This window comes from Giraffa tippelskirchi, chromosome 4 (assembly GCF_054371585.1).
Source record: "Giraffa tippelskirchi isolate mGirTip1 chromosome 4, T2T-mGirTip1v1.2.pri, whole genome shotgun sequence".
Classification (NCBI taxonomy): domain Eukaryota; kingdom Metazoa; phylum Chordata; class Mammalia; order Artiodactyla; family Giraffidae; genus Giraffa; species Giraffa tippelskirchi.
The window spans coordinates 151482776-151509035 of record NC_137278.1 but is presented as its reverse complement, the minus strand read 5'-3'; the positions used below and the strand labels follow the sequence as shown (position 1 = coordinate 151509035).

Here is a 26260-nt window from a genome sequence, read left to right as displayed (position 1 = left end):
CCTTCTCCTCCTGCCCTCAATCCTTCCCAGCGTTAGGGTCTTTTCCAATGAGTCAGCTCTTCGCATGAGGTGGCCAAAGTATTGAAGTTTCAGCTTCAACATCAGTCCTTCTGATGAACAGCCAGGGCTGATCTCCTTTAGGATGGACTGGTTGGATCTCCTTGCAGTCCAAGAGAATCTCAAGAGTCTTCTCCAACACCACACTTCAAAAGCATCAATTCTTCAGTGCTCAGCTTTCTTTATAGTCCAACTCTCACATCCATACATGACTACTGGAAAAACCATAGCCTTAATTAGATGGACCTTTGTTGGCAAAGTAATGTCTCTGCTTTTTAATATGTTGTCTACGTTGGTCATAACTTTTCTTCCAAGGAGTAAGCATCTTTTAATTTCATGGCTGCAGTCACCATCTGCAGTGATTTTGGAGCCCAGAAAAATAAAATCAGCCAGTGTTTCCACTGTTTCCCCATCTATTTGCCATGAAGTGATGGGATTGGATGCCATGATCTTAGTTTTCTGAATATTGAGCTTTAAGCCAACTTTTTCACTCTCCTCTTTCACTTTCATCAAGAGGCTCTTCAGTTCTTCTTCACTTTCTGCCATAAGGGTGGTGTCATCTGCATATCGGAGGTTATTGATATTTCTCCCAGCAACCTTGATTCCAGCTTGTGCTTCATCCAACCCAGCGTTTCTCATGATGTATAAATATAGATTGTGTTCTTTGGTTTTCATCTCATTAAGAACTCTCTGGGCTTCCTGAACATGAATGTCTGTTTCCTTCTACACGTTAGGGAAGTTTTCAGCCATTATTTTTTCAAATCAACTTTCTCTTTTTTTTTCTTTCCTCCTTCTGGGATCCCATAATGCCAGTGTTAGTCTGTTTGATATTGTCCCTTAAGTTCCTTAAGCTAATCTTGACTATTTTTTTCATTCTTTTTTACTGCTCTGATAGGGTATGCCCACTGTTCTGTTTCCAAGTTCATTGGTCTTTTTTTGCCTCCTCTAGTCTGCCTTTGAACCCCTGTAGTGTAAATATCTTTCAGATCAGTTATTCTAAATTTTGGCTTCCCTGATAGCTCAGTGGATAAAGACCCAGGAGACATGGGTTTGATCCCTGGGTTGGGAAGATCCCCTGGAGAAGGAAATGGCCACCCACTCCAGTATTTTTGCCTGGGAAATCCCATGGACAGAGAAGCCTGGCAAGCTACAGTCCAAAGGGTCACAAAGTGTCGGTCACTACTGAGCAACTAAGCACATATTATAAACTTTAGTCCCATGACTTCTATTTGGTACTTTTTATATCTTCTTCTCATATCGAGGTTTTCCCTGTGTTCATTCAGTCCTCTCCCAAGTACAGTGATCATGCTTAAATACTATTACTTTGAATTATTTACCAGGTAAATTACTTATCTCCATTTCACTAAGGTATTTTGATTGATAAGACAGAGGAGTTCAGTTTTTTGTTCCATGTAGATTTCAACTGATGGCATTAGGCCCTCCCACACAATGAAGGGTAATCTGCTTTACTCAAGTCCACCAATTAAATTTAAATCTCTCCTAAAAACAGCCTCACAGAAGCCTTTAGGAATGACTATCTGGTTTGAATTCCTGTAGTAACTGTCCCTAGTCTTGGAAACTACAGAATGGAATATTCCAGAGATAAGAAATGTAAATTCAAATGAGTTACTTATAGCTAGATTCAGATGCATTACGTACATATTAAGTTATTACCTCTAAAACTGATCTTTTAGATACTGTAGTATGTCCTCCTTTAAACTGTGAAATCAGTTTTCCAATAATTTCTAAAAATGAGAATGTACCAATGTTTTGTATCATGGCATTTGTAATTCCATAAACATGCTGTCCCCATTGAAAATAAGGTAAAACAGTTTTGAGACCTTGTGACTTCATGCAAAAGGTAGCTTAAACCATTTAAGACTGCTGTCATGTCAGGGTGGGGTGACCTTGGAATTACTGGTGCTGATTAAATCTGTTTTTCTCTTCCCTCAAACACATACAGAAACACATACACCTCCACAGAAACATCCCCCAAAATGTCTGACTGAATATCTGGGCACTATGGCCCAGACAAGTGTACATATAAGATTAACCATATACCAACTAATACCTTGCCCTTGACTTTCTGACTTTCTGAACACACAGTTCCTATACTTTACTGCCTTGTAATAATCAAGATCTTGTGGTGACTGAGCAGCAGTTGCAATATTTCTTTAACTTCTTGCTAGTGGAACTTGAAAGGAATGCTCTCAATGTGACCATTCTACTTGTAAAGCCTATAAAGTTGTAGCTGTCATTTGCCTTTTGAGCAGGAATTAGTCTACCTTCATGATGGGTTTGCAGAGCTCTGAACACTGAAGCGCTTAGGGGTACCACCCCTGCACAGTCAAAAATCTGCACATACACAATTCCATATCCACAGATTCAACCAACCATGGATCATGTAGTATTACTTACTGAAAAACATCGATATATGAGTGGATCTATACAGTTCAAATCTCTGATGTTCAAGGGTCAACTGAACTTCTACCCTAGATATTTTTAATCTGTTGATAACGAACACTTTTCTTTCATGTTACAATATCTTTGGTATAATATACAGAGATGAGATATAGCTTCACTGAATTAGGGTCTCCTTAGACCATTACATAGGTGAAATGTGAATTTGTCAAAAGTCACCATTAACCACAAGCTTTATTCATAAGGGACTTTCCTTCCAGCTCATACAAGAAATCATCAAGATTATAATGTGGAGGCAGATAGTTCACATCTATGTTATACATGTAGGGGTGCTCTCAACAAGTTGATTTCATTGCTGAAATTTAATCTCAAGCAATGGTTGGCTGTCTGGCAGACATTTGCCTTCAGTAATCTCATAAATCAATCACATGTTGTAATTGAAGTTGGAGGCTGAGATTTCTAATCATGATACCTGTTTAAATTTATCTGTCAGCCAACGTGTCTGTTGAGAATGTTCAATTTTATTTCAAGATAGAATAAAAGCATCTTTATCTTTAGTTATGAATCCTAGAAACAGGCTGACCAAATCAACTCTCTTCATGATTACTCAAACAGTCCTTTCTAGAATAGGGTGTTTTAAAGTTGCAAAACAGATTGCATTAGATTATTTGCAAATATCCTTTGAAAATGAATTTACAATGCCTGGTATTACTTTGTCGGTCGGTCTGTCTGTCTGTCTCTTACTTCTAGTATTCCTTTAATAGGGCTAGAAAGAGAATAGGAGAGGCAAGGTAAAGGTAAAATATATTTGCCACCAGAAGAGAATAAGCAATAAAAGATAAAGGTAAAATAGCCAACAGTAAACAGAAGCTCCGCAGAACAGCCCTTTATTGACTTCAGGCTAATCCCATCATAAATCATAGGAAGCCAACATCACAACTTAATAGGAGCAAAGCACAATAATACTGAACCACAGTAGCAAAAGGTACATTCAGCAGCTAAATAATTCTTGTCTATAATAAGTTCAATATTAAGCATTATATAAATTGAATTCGGTAACTTAGTATAAACTATAAAGATTTTGGCTTCTTTGCTTTAATTTGGCAATTTGAGTTTTATATCTTAGGTGACGTTTCAACTGAATGGCTGGTTTTGCTGTTAGTAGTATGGTAAATATTTTTAAATTTTTCTATAAGCTTGAAGCATTAATAGCTATGTACAGTGTTATAAGGCTCCAATATTCTTCTTTTCAGGTGGCAATTTTAAATTATTTTCAGTTTAATTAGAGCTATTACTATGGTCCCAAATACAAATCTTTCTCCTTCCCCTCTTTCATATTTTAAAACTAGCAGAAAAATTTTAAGTGATTTAAAAGTGTAATCCAGAAAGTACTCAGTGTTGTCTCTATGAATAGTTCATCAAGAGGAAAGAATCTAGTCGAAAAAGCATCCTAATGGATTTTCATTTTTGTACAGTAGTAGAATACCAGATGCAAAGGTGGAAAACAATGAAATCAAATCTTGACATCACAGAACATAATATTTTCATTGTTCTTAGTCACTATCTATTAAGGAGACAAATTATCTAGTAATTTGCCTTTGAATGGTCTAAAAACCTGTTGTCCATGTGTTTTAGGAAGGTTATAGGCCAGCAATGTTTAACTACCCATGCACTCCAGTGGCATCTCTACAAACCTCTGTCCTACCACTTCTGTACATGAAAGTGATTTATTGACTTTCTCTCCAATTGACCGTGAACTCTTGGACAGCAAAGGTTCATGATCTTTTTTTTTTTTTTTTAATTTGAATCCCCAAAGCCTACCACAATATCAGGCTCAGTGCCACATAACAGACCTACAATTGATCTTTACAGACTGAATAAACAAACTAATGGGTAGGCTTCCCTTTAATAGAGTTAGTTAGTTCTGCTAAAGGGAGTCATACTCTTATTTTAAAAATGTTTCTAACACTCCATTCTGTTTTAAATAGATGCATATTCTGCAGTGTTTACAATGTGTCACCAATGACACCATCCAACTAGGAGTCTGGTATTAAGATTATGATAGTAAGTAATATTCAGCTGACAGATGATGAACTTCCAGTATTTCTTTCAAATATCACATCCAGAAAGAAACTTAAAGACCATATAATCTGTCTGTAGGTTCTATGTCCTTGTTGGATCAACTGATGGCCTTGTCTCTCTGGAACTCTCTCATTCTGTGTTCTCTTGGATTCTTATGTCTCTTGGTTTTCCGAGATCTCTGTCTACACTTCATATTCCTTAGTAAGTACCTATTACATTACCGGCTAAAATGTCATTGATGCTCTTCCCTTTCAACATATTCCTTTTAGGAGAGGCTTCTTAGTTAATTATTTCAACACAATCTAGGGATGATTGGACTTCCCCGGTGGCTCAGACAATATAGAATCAGCCTGCAATGAGGGAGACCCAGGTTCGATCCCTGGGTAGGGAAGATCCCATGAAGCAGGGAATGGCCAACCACTCCAGTATTCTTGCCTTGAGTATTCCATGGACAGCGGAGCCTGTTGGGCTGCAGTCCATGGGGTCTCCAAACAGATGGACACAACTGACTAACATTTTCACTTGAGGGATGATTATTCTTAGACTTCTATCTTGATTTCTAGGGCTATATAGTAAACTATCCAATCAATATCTATACTTCATTGTGTCTTTATCAATTAATATTACCAAACAGGTTAAGCCAGAAATATAGTGAGAGAATTTTCTCTCAGTAGCCTCTTACATTCAACTAGTTACCAAGCCTTGTTGATTTTCCTTTCCTACCCCAGGACACCCACAGTGTATCACTTTTTTTTTTTCCTTAGTTCAAGACTGTTATCCTTATCTCAGTTCAGTTCAGTTAAGTCGCTCAGTCATTCTGACTCTTTGTGACCCCATGAATCACAGCACACCAGGCCTCTCTGTCCATCACCAACTCCCAGAGTTTACTCAAACTCATGTTCATTAGGTAGGTGATGCCATCCAACCATCTCATCCTCCATTGTCCTCTTCTCCTCCTGCCCTCAATCTTTCCCAACTTCAGGGTCTTTTCAAATGAGTCAGCTCTTCTCATCAGGTGGCCAAAGTATTGGAGTTTTAGCTTCAACATCAGTCCTTCCAATGAACACCCAGGACTGATCTCTTTTAGGATTAACTGGTTGGATCTCCTTGCAGTTCAAGGGACTCTCAAGAGTCTTCTCCAATATCACAGTTCAAAAGCATCAATTCTTCGGTGCTTAGCTTTCTTTATTGTCCAACTCTCACATCCATACATGACTCCTGGAAAAACCATAGCCTTGACTAGATGGACCTTTGTTGGCAAAGTAATGTCTCTGCTTTTTAATATGCTGTCTAGGTTGGTCATAACTTTCCTTCCAAGGAGCAAGCGTCTTTTAATTTCATGGCTGCAATCAACATCTGCAGTGATTTTGGAGCCCCCAAAAATAAAGTCAGCCACAGTTTCCCCATCTATTTGCCATGAAGTGATGGGACTGGATGCCATGATCTTAATTTTCTGAATGTTGAGCTTTCAGCCAACTTTTTCACTCTCCTCTCTCACTTTCATCAAGAGGCTCTTTAGCTCTTCTTCATTTTCTGCCATAAGGGTGGTATCATCTGCATATCTCAGGTTATTGATATTTCTCCTGGCAATCTTGATTCCAGCTTGTGCTTCATCCAGCCCAGCGTTTCTCATGACGTACTCTGCATATAAGTTAAATAAGCAGGGTGACAATATACAGCCTTGACGTACTCCTTTCCCGATTTGGAACCAGTCTGTTGTTCCATGTCCAGTTCTAATTGTTGCTTCCTGATCTGCATACAGATTTCTCAAGAGGCAGGTCAGGTGGTCTGGTATTCCCATCTCTTTCAGAATTTTCCACAGTTTATTGTGATCCACACAGTCAAAGGCTTTGGCATAGTCAGTAAGCAGAAATAGATGTTTTTCTGGAACTCTCTTGCTTTTTCAATGATCCAGCGGATGTTGGCAATTTGATCTCTGGTTCCTCTGCCTTTTCTAAAACCAGTTTGAACATCTGGAAGTTCATGGGTCACATATTGCTGAAGCCTGGCTTGGAGAATTTTGAGCATTACTTTACTAGCATGTGAAATGAGTGCAGTTGTGCAGTAGTTTGAGCATTCTTTAGCATTGCCTTTCTTTGGGACTGGAATAATAATTGACCTTTTCCAGTCCTGTGGCCACTGCTGAGTTTTCCAAATTTGCTGGCATATCGAGTGCAGCACTTTCACAGCATCATCTTTTAGGATTTGAAATAGCTCAACTGGAATTCCATCACCTCCACTAGCTTTGTTCGTAGTGATGCTTCCTAAGGCCCACTTAACTTCACATTCCAGGATGTCTGGCTCTAGGTGAGTGATCACACCATTTTGATTATCTGGGTTGAGAAGATCTTTGTTGTATAGTTCTTCTGTGTATTCTTGCCACCTCTTTTTAATATCTTCTGCTTCTGTTAGGTTCATGCCATTTCTGTTCTTTATTGTGCCCATCTTTGCATGAAATGTTCCCTTGGTATCTCTAATTTTCTTGAAGAGATCTCTAGTCTTTCCCATTCTATTGTTTTCCTTGATTTCTTTGCACTGATCGCTGAGGAAGGCTTCCTCATCTCTCCTTGCTATTCTTTGGAACTCTGCATTCAAATGGGTGTATCTTTCCTTTTCTCCTTTGCTTTTCGCTTCTCTTTTTTTCACAGCTATTTGTAAGGCCTCCTCAGACAGCCATTTTGCTTTTTTGCATTTCTTTTTCTTGCGGATGGTCTTGATCCCTGTCTCCTGTACAATGTCATGAACCTCTGTCCATAGTTCATCAGACACTCTGTCTATCAGATCTAGTCCCTTAAATCTATTTCTCACTTCCATTGTATAATCATAAGGGTTTGAATTAGGTCATATGAATGGTCTAGTGGTTTTCCCTACTTTCTTCAATTTATGTCTGAATTTGGCAATAAGGCGTTCATGATCTGAGCCACAGTCAGCTCCCGGTCTTGTTTTTGCTGACTATATAGAGTTCTCCATCTTTGGCTGCAAAGAATGTAATCAATCTGATTTCGGTGTTGACCATCTGGTGTTGTCCATCTGTAGAGTCTTCTCTTGTGTTGTTGAAAGATGGTGTTTGCTATGACCAGTGCATTCTCTTGGCAAAACTCTATTAGGCTTTGCCCTACTTCATTCTGTACTCCAAGGCCAAATTTGCCTGTTACTCCAGGTGTTTCTTGACTTCCTACTTTTGCATTCCAGTCCCCTATAATGAAAAGGACATCTTTTTTGGGTGTTAGTTCTAAAAGGTATTGTAGGTCTTCATAGAACTATTTAACTTCAGCTTCTTCTAAAAGGTATTGTAGGTTTTCATAGAACTATTTAACTTCAGCTTCTTCAGCATTACTGGTCTGGGTATAGACTTGGATTACCGTGATATTGAATGGTTTGCCTTGGCAAGAACAGAGATCATTCTGTCGTTTTTGAGATTGCATCCAAGTACTGCATTTTGGACTCTTTTGTTGACTGTGATGGCTACTCCATTTCTTCTAAGGGATATCCTTTTCTCAGTTCCCTACAATTCACCAGTGTAGCCAAATATATTTGTAAAGTGTGAATCAGACCCTTCTCCTTTCCTATTTAAGGTTCTTAAGTGGTTCACCATTGCTTAGAGAATAACACCCAGTTCTTTTTGCATGGCAGTTAAAAGGCCATCATGATTCCCTTCTCAGGCATTCCATCACACATATGAAATTACCCCATGAGCTGATTTTAATTCCAGGAGTAAGACATGATCATCTATGCGTCCATGGCTTTGCATAAGCTGTTTTGTGTTTGTTGTAGTATAATGAACTAGTTAACTCTGAACTTCTGCTCATCCTTTTAAGTCACAAATTGATGACTTCCAGAAATGAGGAATTTACCATTTCTCATGGCAGCCCATTCAACATCATCTTGAGCTGTCACCAAGATATTAATCCTTGTCCCTAATTATATTCTTTGTAGTCACACAGAACAAGTCTAATGTTTTTCTTTTGCATGTTATATCTTCAAAAAATTTAAAATATATTACTCCTAGTGCTTCTATTCTTTGAGGGAAATATCTACAAAATCCTTTATATTAACTTCTTTTTTTCTCACCCACTGAAAGTTGGTGTCCAGAATTTTATGGGTACCACAGATGAGGTCTAACCATTATAGAGTTAAGCTCAACCCTGCTTTTGTACAGCTCACAACCAATTGGCCATTATTTAGAGGTACACTGCCAGGGGGGAGATAGGATTCATTCTCATCCGAGAGAGAGTTAGACTATAGCTGTCTCTGCACAAAGCATTTGGAATTCTGAGCTTGAGGGAAATTTTACCATACTCTCCAAAGAAAATAAAAATGGATCTGAAATCATTGATTAAGGCATTTAAATTTCATAGAAAATGTGCGGGGAGTAGTGGGAAAGAGCCATGGGAGAATGTATTCAGGAAAGATTATATTTTTAATACAGGGGTTGTTATACACCACAGAAAAGAAAAAGGCATAGAACCCCCACTAACTAGAGATGCTTGAACTTCCTGTTCTCTTCTCCCAAGTCCTATGAGGTACTGTTCTTCTTTGATTGTGCTCAGTCATATCCAACTCTTTGTGACACCATGGACTGTAGCCCACCAGGCCCCTCTGTTCATGGAATTCTCCAGGCAAGAATACTGGAGTGAGTTGCCCAATCCTTCTCCAGGGATTCTTCCTGACCCAGGGATCAAACCCAGGTTTCCTGCATTGCAAGTGGATTCTTTACCACTGAGCCACCAGGGAAGTCCCCCAGGAATACTTAACTTTGAACAAATAGCAAGCTTTCTAATATTAAAAATAAATCTCTGACATAGTTTTAGCCCTCACATAACAGACAGGAATACTGTTTAGGCAGTAGCTTAAAGATATAAACCTCATAGTGCTAATGAAATTTTATGATGCCTGAACTAGATTCCCATTACAATGTACAAACATTCACAATTAATTATAAGATTATAAGCACAATATTCAGAGTACCACCTACAAAAAATACCTGGCCCAAGTACTGTAGAAGCATTTAAATCTTATAGGAACTTCAAAACACTCATGTGCTGTCCATTTCTCATTTTAATTGTAAAAATATAGGCCAAGTTTTTTTTTTTTTTTAAGAATATATCTCCTGCTGATTTATTTGTTAAAGATCTTTTCAATAATTTCCAATAACTCTCTAAATAAATAACAAAGGAGACACTCTTGGCTCTATTAAATTAGTATGAAGTAAGCAGCCCTTAAATTTAAAATACTAGTTTTAAAATGTCACTTTTAGTAGCAGTACTTCTTGGACACCTAGGTTGGTATTCCCCTACCCTTAGACTCAAATCTAATTGAGGAAAAAAACATTCTGTCTACATTTTTTTTTAAAACTTAATAATGCAGTAATTACAGACTTGCTTAAATGCTTTTTTCAAATGTCTGTGTCATTTGAGATTTTAAATCTTCTCTAGTATGAATTTCACTCAATATCTCCACTTTTCTTACCGTGATAAAAAAAAAATTACCTAATCTTCTTAATAAATATCAAATTTAAGAAGTTATGCCATATTTAAATTTCTACTAAATAACCTAGATTTAGTGGATATTAATGTAAAACATAAAGCCTATTCTCCCCACAGTTCTCCCCAACTCACCTAATGTCAAATTCCTCATTCTGTTTGCTCAAGACAAAAAGTAAAGTCAATACTGACGTGCTTCATATTACCTTTCTAATCAAAATGTGACCACTTGCCCTTGCTCACTCCCCTCAGGCACACTAACATCATTGCTATCTCTTGAATATGATATTTCCAAGGGAGCTTCCATGACAGGTATTTTGTGCTTTTTCTTCCCTTTACCTGAAAGGCATGGCCTCTAGATAGTCATGTGGCTTGTCCTTGCATCTCCTTTGAGACTGCAGTATGCAAACTCCCTTGGCTCAGCACTCTCCATTTTCCCTCCCTGCTTTACTTTTTCCCATGGCATCTACCACCATCCAATATATACTTTACTCATTTATCTTTATTTTTGTCTCTTCATGTCTGATAGGAAGAATTCTAAAGATATACCCCCAAGATTCCTGTCCCCTAGGTATTCAAAGAAACACTAATCTTAGTACTTCTGTGAAGGGACTTTGCTAGGTAATTAAAGTTGCTAATCAGCTAACCTTAAAATAGGGTGATCATCCTGGACTATCTGGGTGGGACTAATGTAATCACTTGAGTTTTTAAAAGCCAAAGAGTCAGACAGAGGAGGAATAGGGACATCAGGGAGATTCAAAGTGTGAGAAAGGCTCAATACACCCTGGCTGGTTTGAAGATGAAGGAGGCAATGTGATAGAGAAAGCAGGCATTCTGATGGAGGTGAGAGAGGCTTCCAGATGCCAGCTGCAGGGGGATAGAAACCTCAAGGAACCAAATTGCCAATGATCTGAATGGGCTTGGAAGCAGATATTCCCTTAGAGCCTCCAGGAAAAAAAACACAGCCCTATTGGGAAAGGATGAAGCACCCATTGGTTTGAACCTTGTAAAACACAGAGCAGAGAAATAGCCAGGCATGGAAGTTGGACCTACAGATTAGTAACGGATATTGTTTCACATCACTAAGTTTGCTAAGGCAACAATAAAAAACCAACACACCCTATAAGAATCTAGGTCCTGTGAGGCCAGGGATCCAGTCTGTTTTCCCCTGTGCTGTGCTATGAAAAAAGAAAAGTGACAGTGTCAGTTGCTCAGTCATGTCTGATTCTTTGTGAACCCATGGATTGTTGCCTGCCAGAATCCTCTCTCCATGGAATTTTCCAGGCAACAATACTGGAGTGGGTAGCCATTCCCTTCTCCAGGGGATCTTCCCGACCCAGGAATTGAACCCCAGTCTCCTGAATTGCAGGCAGATTCTTTACCATCTGAGCCAATATGCACTAGAACCTAGAATAAATACCTGAGAATAAAAGACAATAAATGCTTGCTAAATTGAAGAACAGATACAGTATACACATTCTTTCCCATGAAATCTATATTTTACAAGATCTTGTGAAATTTTTACCCCAAAATATTGACTAAAAATATTTAAAATGTAAAACATGAATTGACTTGAAAACTGTCTATTCAATAGCTTGTATCTTTGCAAGTCAGCAGTGGCTATCACTTCCATGCATCCAACACAAGAAGCAGTCAAATACCATTTCTAAGGTCATGGTTTTCAACTTGCATGTTGAAACATATTTTTGGGTTATAAAATCAGTTTATGGGGTTGATGAGAGGTAAGAATGAAGGAAAGAAGCAGGAAGAAAGGGAAGAAGGAAATAAAACACAAAAATCAGAATTTTTATTTTAGTGTGGGGTATACGAGTGTGTATGTGTTGGGGTGGGTGTTGTTTATGTCCTGGATCATAATGTAAGATGTATTTCTTACTTAGGTCCCATCAAAATAATTGAAAACTACAGCCCTAAAAGTCATCATGATCTGTCATGGACACGGACAAGGATGCAATTCAGGGCCTGGTCAGAGGTGAGATAAAGACAAAAGAATGAGGAATGTGTCTGAGGAAAGGGCTGATCAAAAAAAGACCATACTACCCTAAGTCTATGTTAAATTCACAAGTCAAGAAGGGAGCTTGTGATTGAATAATTCACACAATTGCACCACCTTAAGGTGAGAAAATGAACCTTTCTTCTCTTGTTGTGTTCTTGCCTTGCCTTGGATCTGGAGTTGCTCCCCTGGACACAATTCAGACCCACCAACTCAGAGTCATCAAATCTTGGTAAAAATCAGGCAGCATCTGGAAAGGGGTGACTTGAGGCTTTAATCAGCCAAGCACCCTAAGATGCTATTTCTTTTATCCCTTAGAGAGAGAGGATGAAAAACCTAATACTTATTTATCTTCTGATATCAGCCAGTTATTAGTGTCATATAAATTTAGCTGGAAAAGAAGTTAGAAATGTCCTTGGCACGAGGAATCAAAGAATAAATGGTGGTTAGAAGAACTTGAAATTGAATCTAGATTAATATCTTCATTTTTTTGCAGATGAGGAAGCTGCACTACAGGCTTATGCTATCCCTAATATTATAATAATGTTATTCTTGACTTACGTTTCTCAGTAGATTCCAACGTTTATTGTTATTGATCTGCATATGGATAGCAAAAGAATAATGCAGTTGTATACTACTTATTCCCCTACTCAAGGGCATATTCCTGGTGGGCAGGCAACATGCTATATATATATCTTTGTGCTCTAGTTAGTAACTACTGTAGTTGGGGAAATTAAATAAGATAATACCTTCAATGTACTTAGCAGAGTACCCAGCATACTTTAAGAGATAAGTAAATATTTTCAGATTTGATTTTGTTGCTTTGATTATAATACAAGCATTTTTACTATAGAATATTTAGGTACAGGAAATTTCTAATATTTGTTGATTCTCACTGAATTATACAGCAAAGTAAAATCATATTTTATGCCCTTAAAGTCCATTATGTTTGAAGGGACATTAAAAAATTAGAGTTCTTATCTGTTTAAGGCATTTTAAGTAAATGAGTAAAGATGAAAGAATTCCAATTAGTTAAAAATTACTCAGAAAATGTCTTGTTAGGCATATGAGGATTCATGATTCATAAAGATAATATCTTTAATGAAAATATAAAACTCTTGTATAATATCAAGTCAAGTTCACTTTTCCTTAGGTAAGAAACAGACCTCAGAGCTGTGTGACCACTGACGTTTGGAATCTGTACCAATGCTGAAAGGCTGTAATTCCTAAAATTAGAACGTGACTTCTTTTAGGAGATATTCCACAGAGAAAGAATATCCAAACATGAAAAGCAATGAACCACAGTCTATTTTTTTCTGAGGATTCCAACAATGTTATCAAACAGTTTTTTTTTCTCAACACTTACAAGTTCTATAGCACCTTTCCCCTCTGCTACTTTTCTATGATATAATTAGCATATAATTATGTGCTTTTTCACAGTGGAAAGACTATTCTTTTATTAATGACTCTTTGAAAAGTTCTTTATTATTTATCTTTGAAAGTGAGTTCGAAATCAAAAGCCTTTCATGACTTTTTTATTTTTAACTTAGGAGTTCTTTAAAGTAATACAGTAGATGCTTACAGATGTTGTATGCAGTCATTAAGTTTTACCTTTAAGGTGAGAAGTAGGGCTTGGGAAACAAATGTTGCATCCTCCTTTCTCTGCAGATTAAATGTTTGAGGTTTTGAAGAGCATGTATACAAAATACTGATGCTCCAACAAGGCCTGTCTATGCTATGCTTTTTCCCCTTGTTAGGACAAATAGAAAATGGGTTATAACAATAAGCTTCTTGAATCTAGTACAAAGACAGAAGGAGGATATAATTAGCATTTATGGGAAGTACAATGTAAGTTCCAAATCAGTCTTAAATGAGGAATTCACCCAGCCCCTGATCTGTCGTCAGTTCTGGAAAGTATCATGCATCTCTGCTGAGGCCAAGCAAGCCTCATTGATGTTTTTGGCTGACTGCTTTTCTTCTAACATTAAATTTACCAGAGCACTCCAGATTGGATATGGGCAATTATGAGGGAGGGTGTACGTTATTGCAAATTTTAATCATTTCTTGAGCCATTTTGCTTGCAGTGTAATCCCACAAGATCAACATATTCTGCATAAGAAACCCAAATGGCTTTTGGCTGAGAGCAGCTCTTCAGTTACTTTATAACCTATTTTTGCTTAACTTCTAGACGTTCCCATTCATGGCTAGGACCTGCCAAATCAGGGCCTCAAGGGCTTGTTGGCTCCCCACATGGCTACCTTATTCAAGTGGATAGTAATACCAGTAGTTAGAATAGTGATCAGATTTCTTCTCAACAATATTGCTGCTATTTATGTATGGCAGACCCTGTCTCTATCCAACACTTTCACTATGGGTAGAGTAATGTGCCAGAACTGTTTCAAGAATTTTTCTTATCTCCTGTACTGTTTGGACTATTTCAATAGAGATGGCAGAACAATACAAATATGATGACCTTGGGAAATTTTCTTCTTTGGGGCTTTGGGGAAATTCACCCACGTTGTTGTGTAAGCCAAACTCACATTCATAATTTAACATCATTTTGCCCAGCCATTTGAAATGCCATGATGCTCCTTTAGGTGAAAACATCTAAGTAGCTTCATTTTCACCAGCAATCTTTTTACTTGTGAAGCAAAAAATAAAAATAATTTACTTAGATTGTATACTCAAGAAGCTCCTTCTCTCAAGCCTCTTATCTTCTCTTATATGTAATGATTTTTCCTTTTTAAATGAGAACCAAAGACTCTCAGGCTTGGAAAGAATTTTTAAAACATAATTTAATACAAACACCCACTGTTTCATGAAACCTTTCAACAGTGTCTTCCAGGAGGTTTTATAGCTGTTCTCCAGCGCAAAAGAGATGAAGGAAAAATAAAAAGGGCAATCAACTCTAAGTGGCATATAAACTTATAACTAAAATAAACCAAAGGATCTAGATGTGGTCTTCCCTACTCACAAGCTCTCATTCTTTTTATCCATCTTGTTTAATTACACTAGGAAGAATTTGCGAAGCAGAGACTCAATTTTAACTTTGAACTATTGAGAATATGGCCAAACAGGGAGTAAAGCAACACTTCTGAAACAATTAATTGTGAGAATTTAGATCACATGGTCCTGACCTTTTCATTTCAATGATCTGAAAAGCTAAAAATATTTTTAAAGGTCTGCTTGAACAGAATTATAGTAAATTTTAATCACAGTTACTTATGTAAGTTAAATGATCTAGTATAAACTATGGGTTCAGAGGTTGGGTTCTGTAATAAAAAATGTATAGTTTGAACCCTAACTTCTCATTAATTAGCTATATGACCTTGAGAAGTCACTTAACATTTTAAAGCTTTGGTTTACTCAGCTGTAAAAAGGAGATAATATTACCTTCTTTACCAGGCTATTAAGAGGATTAAACGAGCTAATTCACATGAAGCACGTTTTCAGTATATGGTATATATTTTAAGTATCTAATAAATGTTAGCTTCATCATTATCCACTCATTTAATAAAAACATAGAACTTTTTTATTGGAGCATAGTTGCTTTACACTGCTGTGTCAGTTCCTACTGTACAGCAAAGTGAATCAGCCACATATATGCATACATCCCCTCTTTTTCGGACTTCTTTTCCCATTTAGGTCACCAGAGAGCGTGAATAGAGTTCTCTGTGCTATATATACAGTAGGTTCTCATTAATTATCTGTTTTATACATAGTATTTATATATATGTCTATCTCAACTTCCCAATTCATTCCACCTCCACCCCTCACCATTCCTCCTTGGTATCCATGTGTTCTCTACATATGTGTCTCTATTTCTGCTTTGCAAACAAGGTAATCTATACCATTTTTTAAAACTCACCACGTATGTGTTAATGTACAATATTTGTTTTTCTCTTTCTGACTTACTTTACTCTGTATGGCAATCTCCAGGTCCATTCAAGACACTGCCTATTTAAACTTAAAAACTTTTGCACAGCAAAAAGAAACCATAACCAAAACGAAAAGACAACCCTCAGAATGGGAAAAAATATTTGAAAATGAAACATCTGACAAAGGATTAATCTCCAAAGTATACAAACAGCTCACGTAGTTCAGTATCAAAAAATCAACCCAATCAAAAATGGACTGGAGACCTAAACAGATATTTCTCCAAAGAAGACATACAGATGGCCAACAAGCACATGAAAATATGCTCAAAATCACTAATTATTAGAGAAATGCAAATCAAAACTACAATGAGATATCACATCACACCAGTCAGAATAGCCATCATCAAAAAAATCTACAAACAATAAATGCTGGAGAAGATGTGGAGAAAAGGGAATCCTCTTGCATTGTTGGTAGGAATGTAAAAGATACAGCCACTATGGAGAACAGCACAGAAATTCCTTAAAAGACTAAAACTAGAGCTACCATATGATTAAGCAACCCTACTCCTGGGCATACACCCAGAGAAAACCATAATTCAAACAGATACGTGCACCCATATTCACTGCAGCACTATTTACAATAATCAGGATATGGAAGCAACTGAAATGGCTATAAATAGAGGAACAGATAAAGAAGAAGCTGTGGTACATATATACAATGGAATATTACTCAGCCATGAAAAGGAGTGAAAACCATAGAATTTAGATGAATCACTAGTTTAAAAAAGTTGTTTCATAATCAAATCTTCACACATTTCCATGAGTGTTATTTTAGACTAAGGATTAATAATTTGGGGGGGGAATTTTCATGCTATCAGTAGCTTATAAGGAAGTTTTATATTGCTAGAATGATTTTAACAAATCAATATGGATTATATCATGTGCTAACTGAATAATACAATTATTCTAATTAACTGATCATGCCCTCCATGGATTTTAGAAAGGAGTGTCAGCATTTAACTGACAAGTTAGAGTCATGAATCATTTGACAAAATATAAAGTTATTATTTATTATAAACTTGGTTACTTCTGTGTATGTCTGAATGCACAGAAAATACACTAAAGATATTACTCAACGTTATATCTCATGGGATTTTAAATTAATCCTATTGAATGTGTCCAGACAAGATTAAAAAAAAAATAAGAAATTGTAATTGTTAAATAGTACCCTAAGTTAACTAGTCTCTAACTTTATGTTACTTTTTATAAAACATTATTATCTTCTAGTCCCCAATTATCCGATTCTAAGCAATAGTCAGCTTTCCCTTCAGAGCAAAAAGCAAAATAAGACAGAACTTTCATCTGCTGATTCCACAAAGAATTTAAATTCTGCCAGTCTAGAATATCCTTTGGAGGTAATTAGAAAATCAAAGAATAAAAGTATTTTTCACTTTTCCCCAGAAATCCATTGCAAGGTGAAATACATCACCATCTAAAGAGCATTTCTTTTATACTGACCCTGAGATTTGAAAACTCCACTAGGTAACTCATTACAATGATTACAAACTTAACTATTAGAAAACTATTTATTGATCCAGAAATTAGGGAGGTCACAAGAATTACTTTCATAAAAATGAAAGAATATTAACTAGGAAATGTTTATTGAGTCATAAATAAATTCTCTTTTTTTTCAGGATTTATCCAGATTACTATCCATCAGAAGAATGAGAGATTAGGGTAAACTCCCCAGCATTTAACATGCATCCTCCAGCAGGTGTGGAGGGCGGTTCACATTAATGCGAGTATCTCATCAAGGAATAAACAACATTTAATTATTGGCAACCTACAGATGTTATTCTGAGTGAAACAAAAATATGCTATGAAAAAATGAATTTGGGAGAAAATGAGGAAAAAATGTCCTATGGGAAACTGTACCCTCTCAATCCTACAACCACTTAAAGAGGTCACTGCACATGCTCCATGCTCTATGAATTCAGCGATCTTTTACTTTCACAGACTGACTGTCCACTTACCCTAGTTGTTTTCACTTTATTCCCAGAGGAACAGCTCCATCCTTTCCGATCTGGAAGAACTTTACATTCCTCTCCCTCAAGACATGGTTGCATATGGCACCACCATTTCTGTTCCACTATGGAAGCTATAGGAGATAAAAAAAAAATAGCGATTCAAGATTTTCTATTTGGGCTTGTTAATTCTCTGGGTGTGCATGCTTTTTTTTTGTTTTTGGTCCAAAGGGAATACATTTTTCTAGATTTTCTGACTAAAAATATTTTTAATTATTGTAAATTTTATTGTGATAAGAATACTTAAAACTTTAAGAGGGTAGATCTCATGTTCAGTGTATAATACACTATTGTTAATGATAGGCACATTTTTGAAGGGTTTTTCATACAAACACATAGGTTTCATGGAAACTAGCATATTAGAAACACATTATGTTGACATATTCACGTGCTGATTTACATAAACATATAAGAAATTGAGTCCCTGACCAGTTTAGAATCAATATTTTAGAATCAATGTAATATTTCCCCCAAGTAGACTAAAAAAATCAGGAAGGCATTCAAATTGATGTCTTTTTTTTTTTTTTAACTATGGGCAGTAACAATCATTGCAAAGAATGCCTCATGAAAATATATGAGCACTTAACAAAATATTATTTATGATCACACCAATTATACAGATCCACATAAATATTTATATATTATTAGGTGAATCCTCCAAGAAAGAAATTAACATTTTGATGAATCTCTATAAAAATATTTCATGTGACTTCTATCCACAACTAAACATTCATTCATAGGTATGATGTTTATTTTTTCATTCTTAAGAACCATCCATGGGTTTAAGGACCCAAATTATTTAACCATCTATTTTTATATTGCCTTTGCCGATTAATTTACACACACAAACATACACACTGGCCCTCCACTGGCAAATCAGTATTTCATGGTATCAAAGTAAGAAGTACATGGACTTCTTGGAACCTCATTATAGCGTCTTTTGCTACAAGACTGCATAAGTCCTTAGACCTTCTTTCAGTGGATTTTAAATTTCAGAACGCTCTTCAAATGATCTTGTGCCAACCATGTGATTGATGGTGTGGCCCCCCGGATGAACCCAAGAATTGAGAATCACAGTGAGATTCCAGCTCTATGCAGTCCCCAGTTACACCATCACAAGAGCAATGGAAGAAGCCTCACCATCCACACAAGATGGAGCAGCTCGTGTGGTGCCTGCCACCTGCCCAGGGAAGCAGGAGCACTTGACTGTTTGTGACCGTTCTTCTATCTTGTTCTTATTACAGCATCTGTGGAGTGCCACCACTTCGCAAGTGCCCGTTTTAACATGGTGAGCTGCACACAGAAAAACAAAAGATGAGACAACACTGCGAAAGCTTTGGATACTTTCCCCCCTTTTTAATTAGAAGTGCATTAAATATAGCTCTGTAAAGGATCCACCATGCATGAAACTAGAAATACAATGATGCTGACTCCATAATGCAGATTTGATTTCTTTGCTAAATATGGTAGGACCATTTCTATCAGTAAATGCTTGGTGAAGCAGGAACAATTAGTGGCTAGATTAGAATGAGCTGTTAGAACAGTCTGAAATATAGAGGCAATATGTGGTATCATCAAAAACATATTTATTTGCATGTGGCTTTTTTTTACACCTTTTTGTTCAACATGTTGATCAAAGTAGGGTCAGTCCATGGACAAAGTGCCCTCTACTGGGGCTGAGACGAGCCTTATTCTCAAAGTGGGTGGGTTGATAAAGGTGATAGTTTTTAGGTTATACTCTCTAGGGTTGAGGCTAAGAGTCAGGAAGGGAATTTCTTTTCAGAAATTAGGAAGGCAGAGGGTGGGAACCCACCTCCTCAGGATTCTTCTGCTCAGTTTTCTTGGAAATGAACTAACTGGGTGATTTTTGAAATTGCTACCATTTTCCTGAAAGTTCCATCCAGTCTCAGGACCCACAGATCATTCCTGTCAATTTTTCCTGAGGGAACCACTGCCAGCAAATGGCAACAACCACAGCCAGAACGTGGACGGACATATCTACACTGGAAAACCCAGTCCAGTAAGCTGTGAGGCTCCACTAGCCATCTTGTTAGCCTCACAATAAGGCTACCCAGTTGTTTAGGTGATTGAAAGTTTTGGACCCCACTTATCACATTAGGATAGGGTTCAAGGTTGCCTTCATTGTTTCTTTTTCCCCAGGATTTTTTCTTCAAACTATTAACCCTACTGTGAAATGATAAACCAAAAGTTCCATCTGCTAAAATTAAAAACAGCTTAAAATCAAACATTTGTTGAAATGTTATGTTTTCAGAAATTTTACAACATGTGATTGCTATAAAAACAGAGATTTAAATAGAAAAGTAGGACATCTAAAGTTATTTAATGTTATAAACATATTAAGACCCATTTTGTAAATGAGGTTAGGACATCATGCATTTATATTAATCTTCCCCTTAGAGATGGGGAACCACTGAGCAGGAACTCAGGTTAGATTGTTTAGATTTTTCTTGTGAGAACAGATCACATTCATTGTTCACCTCCTTCCCTATGTGAGACCAAGAGACTCAGGTGTAGCTTTGACACATAATCCTCAAAAGGATTTGCAAAACGCAGGTACCATTTCTGATGTCACAAAGATTTTTCTGCCATGGTAGATAAAAACAGGGATTTCTCTGTGTGTGCTTCAAGCAGAAGGCTATCTCTAAAAAGGTAAAAACTTAAAAGCCAAATTTCTGTTCCTTGTGCTCTAGACAATATTCTCTTAGCAGATAATGATTCAGTTCCTCTCAATTTATTGAATGCTTTATGTAATATGCAAGTCAAAATACTGCTTTCTACGCTGAACCTCACTTATTCCATTTTCTTATTGGAGTATAATTGCTTTATGATGTTGTTAATTTCTGCTGTACAACAACACAAATCAGCTATACGTATATGTATATCTCTTTCCTCTTGCACCTCCCTCCTACCCCTGTATCCCACCCTCTAGGTCACCACAGAGCATTGAGCTGAGCTCCCTGTGCCATACAGCAGGTTCCCACTAGCTAGCTATTTTACACATGGTAGTGTCAGTCAGTTCAGTTGCTCAGTCGTGTCCGACTCTTTGCCACCCCATAAACCGCAGCACGCCAGGCCTCCCTGTCCATCACCAACTCCCAGAGTCTACCCAAACTCATGTCCATTGAATCAGTGATGCCATCCAGCCATCTCATCCTCTGTCATCCCCTTCTCCTCCTGCCTTCAATCTTTTCCAGCATCAGGGTCTTTTCAAATGAGTCAGCTATTCGCATCAGGTGGCCAAAGTATTGGAGTTTCAGCTTCAACATCAGTCCTTCCAATGATCAGTCCTTCCATGGTAGTGTAAGTCAGTCCTAATCTCCCAAATCATCCCATCTTTTCCTTCCCCTCCTGTGTACACATGTCTGTTCTCTATATCTGTGTCTCTATTTCTGCTATGCAAATAGGTTCATCTGTACCATTTTTATAGATTCCACATATATATGTTAATAAGTGATATTTGTTTTTCTCTTTCTGACTTACTTCACTCTGTATGACAGACTCTAATTGAGTTACTACCACATATCGGGGATAGTGCTGAGTAATGGGGATGCAACAATGCATAAGACGGATAGAGACCTGCCCTCAAAGAGCTCATATGCCTGTGGAGAAAGCGAATAATCCTTAGGGACTAATGATTAAGTAAGACAACAGTAGATTTTCTAGCTCCTTAAAAAGAGATGCAATAGGGTAATGTGACGGAGAGTAACCAAACAGGGAGGGAAGGCAGACTTGTATGAGAGTCTTAGGGAGGACCTCTCTGAGGAGGTAATCTGAATGATGACCTGAGTGATGAGAAAGGAAGCCTCCATGATGAAGAGCTAAGAAAGGAAGAACTTTCTAAAGAGATGGAGCAGCAAATGACATGGTTCTGAAATGGGGAAATGTGGGGTGTGTTCCCAAGACAGTAAGATGACCAGTGTGGCTACACCATGGTGGAACAACTGAGAGGCTGAGGACAATGTGTCAGAAACAGAGGAAAATGGCTTAGGGGCAGATGTGCCACAGTAAAGAGATTGAATTTTTTTCTCATTGCAAGACAAAGTCTTTGAGTGGATATGTTATCTTATTAGGGCTTCTCCCATAGCTCAGATAGTAAAGAATCTGCCTGCAATACAGGAGACCTGAGTTCAATCCCTGGGTTAGGAAGATCCCCTGGAGAAGGGAATGGCAACCCACTCCAGTAATTTTGTCTGGAGAATTCCATGGACAGAGGAGCCTGGCAAGGCTACAGTCCATGGGGTCACAAAGAGTCAGGCACATCATCTCATTAATGCTTTAGGAGTTTACTCAGGCTGCTCTTTAGAGAAAAGACTGAAGAAAGCAAGAGTGGAAGCAGGGATACCAGTCATGATGGGGCTACAGGAGTTTAGGAGATGAAGGATGGGACACAGATTAGACTAAGGGTTGGGATGAAGTACCAGATGAGGGGTATTTCAGGGTAGAGTCGGTTTGAATGGATTGAGTGTGAGCTGTGAAGGAAAGAGGAGTTAAAGATTACTCCTAAGCTTGTCCTGAGGAATTAAAAGTTTGTGGTTCTGGAAGATAGAGGAGGCCTGGGAAAGAGGTGTGTGTCAACAGTTGGGTTGGGTCAGAATTACTGTGCTTCTGTTTTGTCTTTGTTAAGTCTGAGAGTCTTATAAGACACTGGAGCAGAGGTGCAAATCAGGCAGCATCATTTACACAGTGGGGTTCAGGAAAGAGATCTGGACTGCAGATACACACTTAAGAGAGTTAGGTTAATAGGTGATATTTAAAGTCATACACTGACTAATTACCATGAAAAGACTATGGATAGAGAAGCAGAGAAATAATAGTCCAGAACCTAACTCTAGAATTGGGGAGCAGAACATGAATAAGAGGAAGAAAATATGAGACAAAGGCATGGAAAACCAAAGAATAAACTGTTTCAAGAAACATAGATTGGTCAGTTATGTCAAATGCTGCTGAAAGTTTTAATAAATAAAGCAAACTAATTGTCTACTAAAGCAGTAATATGGTGCAGCAGTTCAAACAGAGCCTCCAAAACCAGAGTGCATGTGTGTGAAGTCGCTTCAGTCATGTCCAACTCTTTGAGACCCTATGGACTATAGCCCACCAGGCTTCTTTGTCCATGGGATTCTCTAGGCAAGAAGTAGCTGGGTTCACATCTAAGCTCCTCTAAATAGCAGTGTGACCTTGCGCAAGTCAGCAACTATCTCTGATTAGCATTTTTCATATCTAAAAGATGAATATTAATAGCACCATCTTCATATGACTGGTTAGAGGATTAAATGAGTTAACATGTACAAAGTATTTAGAGCATTTCCTGCCTTATAGCAGGCACTCTGTGTTAGCTATTATTAGCACTTGATCCAGATGAAAATCATTTTAATGGCATGATGGAAATAAAAGCATGATTAAAGTAAGTTTATTAGCAAATGAGATGCAAAACTGTATACAATTATAAAAAATTTCTTTCAAGGAGTTTTTCTGTAAAGGGAAAAACGAAATGAAGCAGTAGCTGGAATGAGTCTAAGGGTCAGGGAAATTTTTTTAATGGATGCCATAAAAGCATGCTTGCTTGCTGGAATAATCTAGCAGAAAGAGGAAATGACAATATAGGAGAGAAAGTGGGTAATTTAAAAAAGACTGTTCTTGAAAGGGAAAAAAAAGAATTGAGATTCAGGGCATGTGGTGGGGTTGGTGTTAGATTCATGTGGGGACATTTAATCCATTTTAACAAGAGTGAAGGTGGGATGCGTGAATTTAGTCAGGTAGGCGTGAGACATTTAGGTGGTGAGAAGATAATGCGGTTTCATATCTGATGTCATCTCATTTGCTATGAAATATGAGAGATGTTTGAGAAGAAAAAAAGAATATGAAATATGTATTTCAAAGAGGAAGAAGAAATTTCCTGGGAAGGAGTACTAGGAATGCCTGGCAGGGAGTTGGCTGATGCACACGGTAAACTGTAGAGGACACAATGGAATGAATGGAGGGGTGGGATTACAGCACAAAACGGAAATAAACATCTGTGTGATGACAGACTATTTGGGATGCTTGGACCTCCAATAGGGTTGATGGGATGTGTCCTGCAAGTCTTTGAATGGAAGCCAGAGACAAGAGACTATTAAGGTTTCTTCAGATAGTGATGCTATTAGGCAGAGCAGTGAGCTGAGACAGCTTCAGGGAGAGCTGGATGTTGACTCAGTTCTTTCTCACAGAACCACAGAAGACAGGCACACACAGTGAGTTTCCATGGGTCCCTACCCTGAGAAAAGAAGCACCATTTCAGCATTACCCACCAGGGCCATTTTATCATCTTTGTCATATGGAGATTTTATCATAAGTTGGAAAAGAATTGGTGAAAAATCTGCATCTGGTTTCCCCTTCCCAATGTCAAAATTCTTTTCAACTTTGCCTGACAAGAAAAACTGTACTTCTCCACCCCATTAATTACATTTAGACGTGGTGATGGAACTTGCTTTGGCCAATGAGATGAAAGCTAGACTTATGAGCAAAAGCAAAGGATATCAGTCTGTGAGAACATTTTAATAGTATTCATTCACCAGATTTTTCCCCCTCAGCCAGAGCAACAAATTACACAGAAATTACTTAGCGACTGAGCACAAGAAAGGGATAATTAAATTTTTAAAAACAGAATAGATGGTAGGTAGGTAGGTTGATGATGAAGACTATATCAACCTCAGTCCCCAAGTGAAGAGACATGAAACAGAGTCCCCACCAACCACATGGACATAAGAGTGAGAAATAAACCATAAAGTGTTACAAGCCTCTAAAATTTGATGGCTGGTTAATATCACAAAACAGCTTACCCTGACAACACAGTAGTACTTTCTACTGCTTCCTAGGTTGTTCAACAGGATATTATTTCCAAATGCATTGGTGGGTGGATAAGTCAGTGAAGAATGATATCTCAAAACCAGATCATTCTAGGGCATTGAGTCAATGAATAAATATATACAGGAATATTCTGTTTAGATATGTATATAATTCAATGGATTGTAATAAATTATTTCCAACTGGATAATACTGGCTAAATTCAATATGTCAGAGCTCTGGTGAAGAAAGTGTGCTTCTTTCTTCTTTGAGGAGAAAAAAGGTGAAATGGTGTCCATATGGTATGAGGAGAAAGATAAGGTTGGAGCTGCACTGAGAAGAGAGGCATGTTTCTCTTCAGAGAAGATGGGACTAAATGTTGAGGGATTCATAACAAAAGTGACCTGGAAGACCAAGCCTCACAGACCCATGGTTTTTCTGCCTATGAATAAAGCGCAGAGACACACAGGTTGTTTCCTTGTGAGAAATGGGATTTTGTGGGAAAAATAAAAAACAAACTCTATCAGTTTTTGTTCTTTTTATTAAAAATTAAAGTTGTAAAGCTTTTTTCAGGGGAATGAGAAAGGGATCAGAGAAGGAAATGGCACCCCTCTCCAGTATTTTTGCCTGGGAAGCAGAGGAGCCTGGTGGGACTGGGGACCTTTGGGTCACAAAGAGTCAGATATGACTTAGTGACTGAGCACAAGAAAGGATAGTTAAATTTTTAAAAATGGAATAGATGGTAGGTATATAGGTAGGTAGATGTGGAGGGATGGATGGAGGGATGGATAATCCTACATTCAAAGAATTTGAAGACATGGGTAGGGAGAATATTGGCTGTTCAATATTTTTATATATGCCAGTTAATATGGTTAATAAAATGAGATGCTTCAAAACAGACAAGTGAATTTTCTAGCAAAATTTCGTTCACCTAAGCATGGCACCTGTCTCCTGAGAAACCTGTATGCAGGTCAAGAAGCAACAATTAGAACCCTTTATGGAACAATTGACTGGTTCAGGATTGAGAAAGGAGTATGACAGGGCTATCTGTTGTCACCCTGTTTTATTTAACCTATAGGCTGAGGACATCACAAGAAATGCCGGGTTGGATGAGTTACAAGCTGCAATCAAGACAGGTGAAAGAAACATCAACAACCTCAGATACACAGATGATACCACTCTAATGGCAGGAAGCAAAGAAGAACCAAAGAACCTCTTGATGAGGGTGAAGGAGGAGAGTGAAAGAACCAGTTTAAAACTACATATTAAAAAAACTAAGATCATGGCACCCTGCCCCATTACTTCATGGCAAACAGAAGGGGAAAAGGTGGAAGTAATGACAGATTTCCTCTTCTTGGGCTCTAAAATCACTGCAGATGGTGACTGCAGCCATGAAATCAGAAG

At 37.7% G+C, this 26260-nt stretch overlaps 1 protein-coding gene across 1 annotated transcript in view; it reads right to left on the bottom strand.

Annotated features, from left to right (window-relative positions):
• The window catches only part of TAFA2 (TAFA chemokine like family member 2), a 555274-nt gene that overhangs the window by 24537 nt on the left and 504477 nt on the right, over positions 1 to 26260 (bottom strand). The window contains exons 3-4 of the mRNA XM_081588950.1: positions 19157 to 19309; positions 17966 to 18090 (exon numbers count right to left, since the gene is read on the bottom strand). Coding sequence (XP_081445076.1) covers positions 17966 to 18090; positions 19157 to 19309 — 278 coding nt within the window. The remainder of the gene's footprint in view (positions 1 to 17965; positions 18091 to 19156; positions 19310 to 26260) is intronic.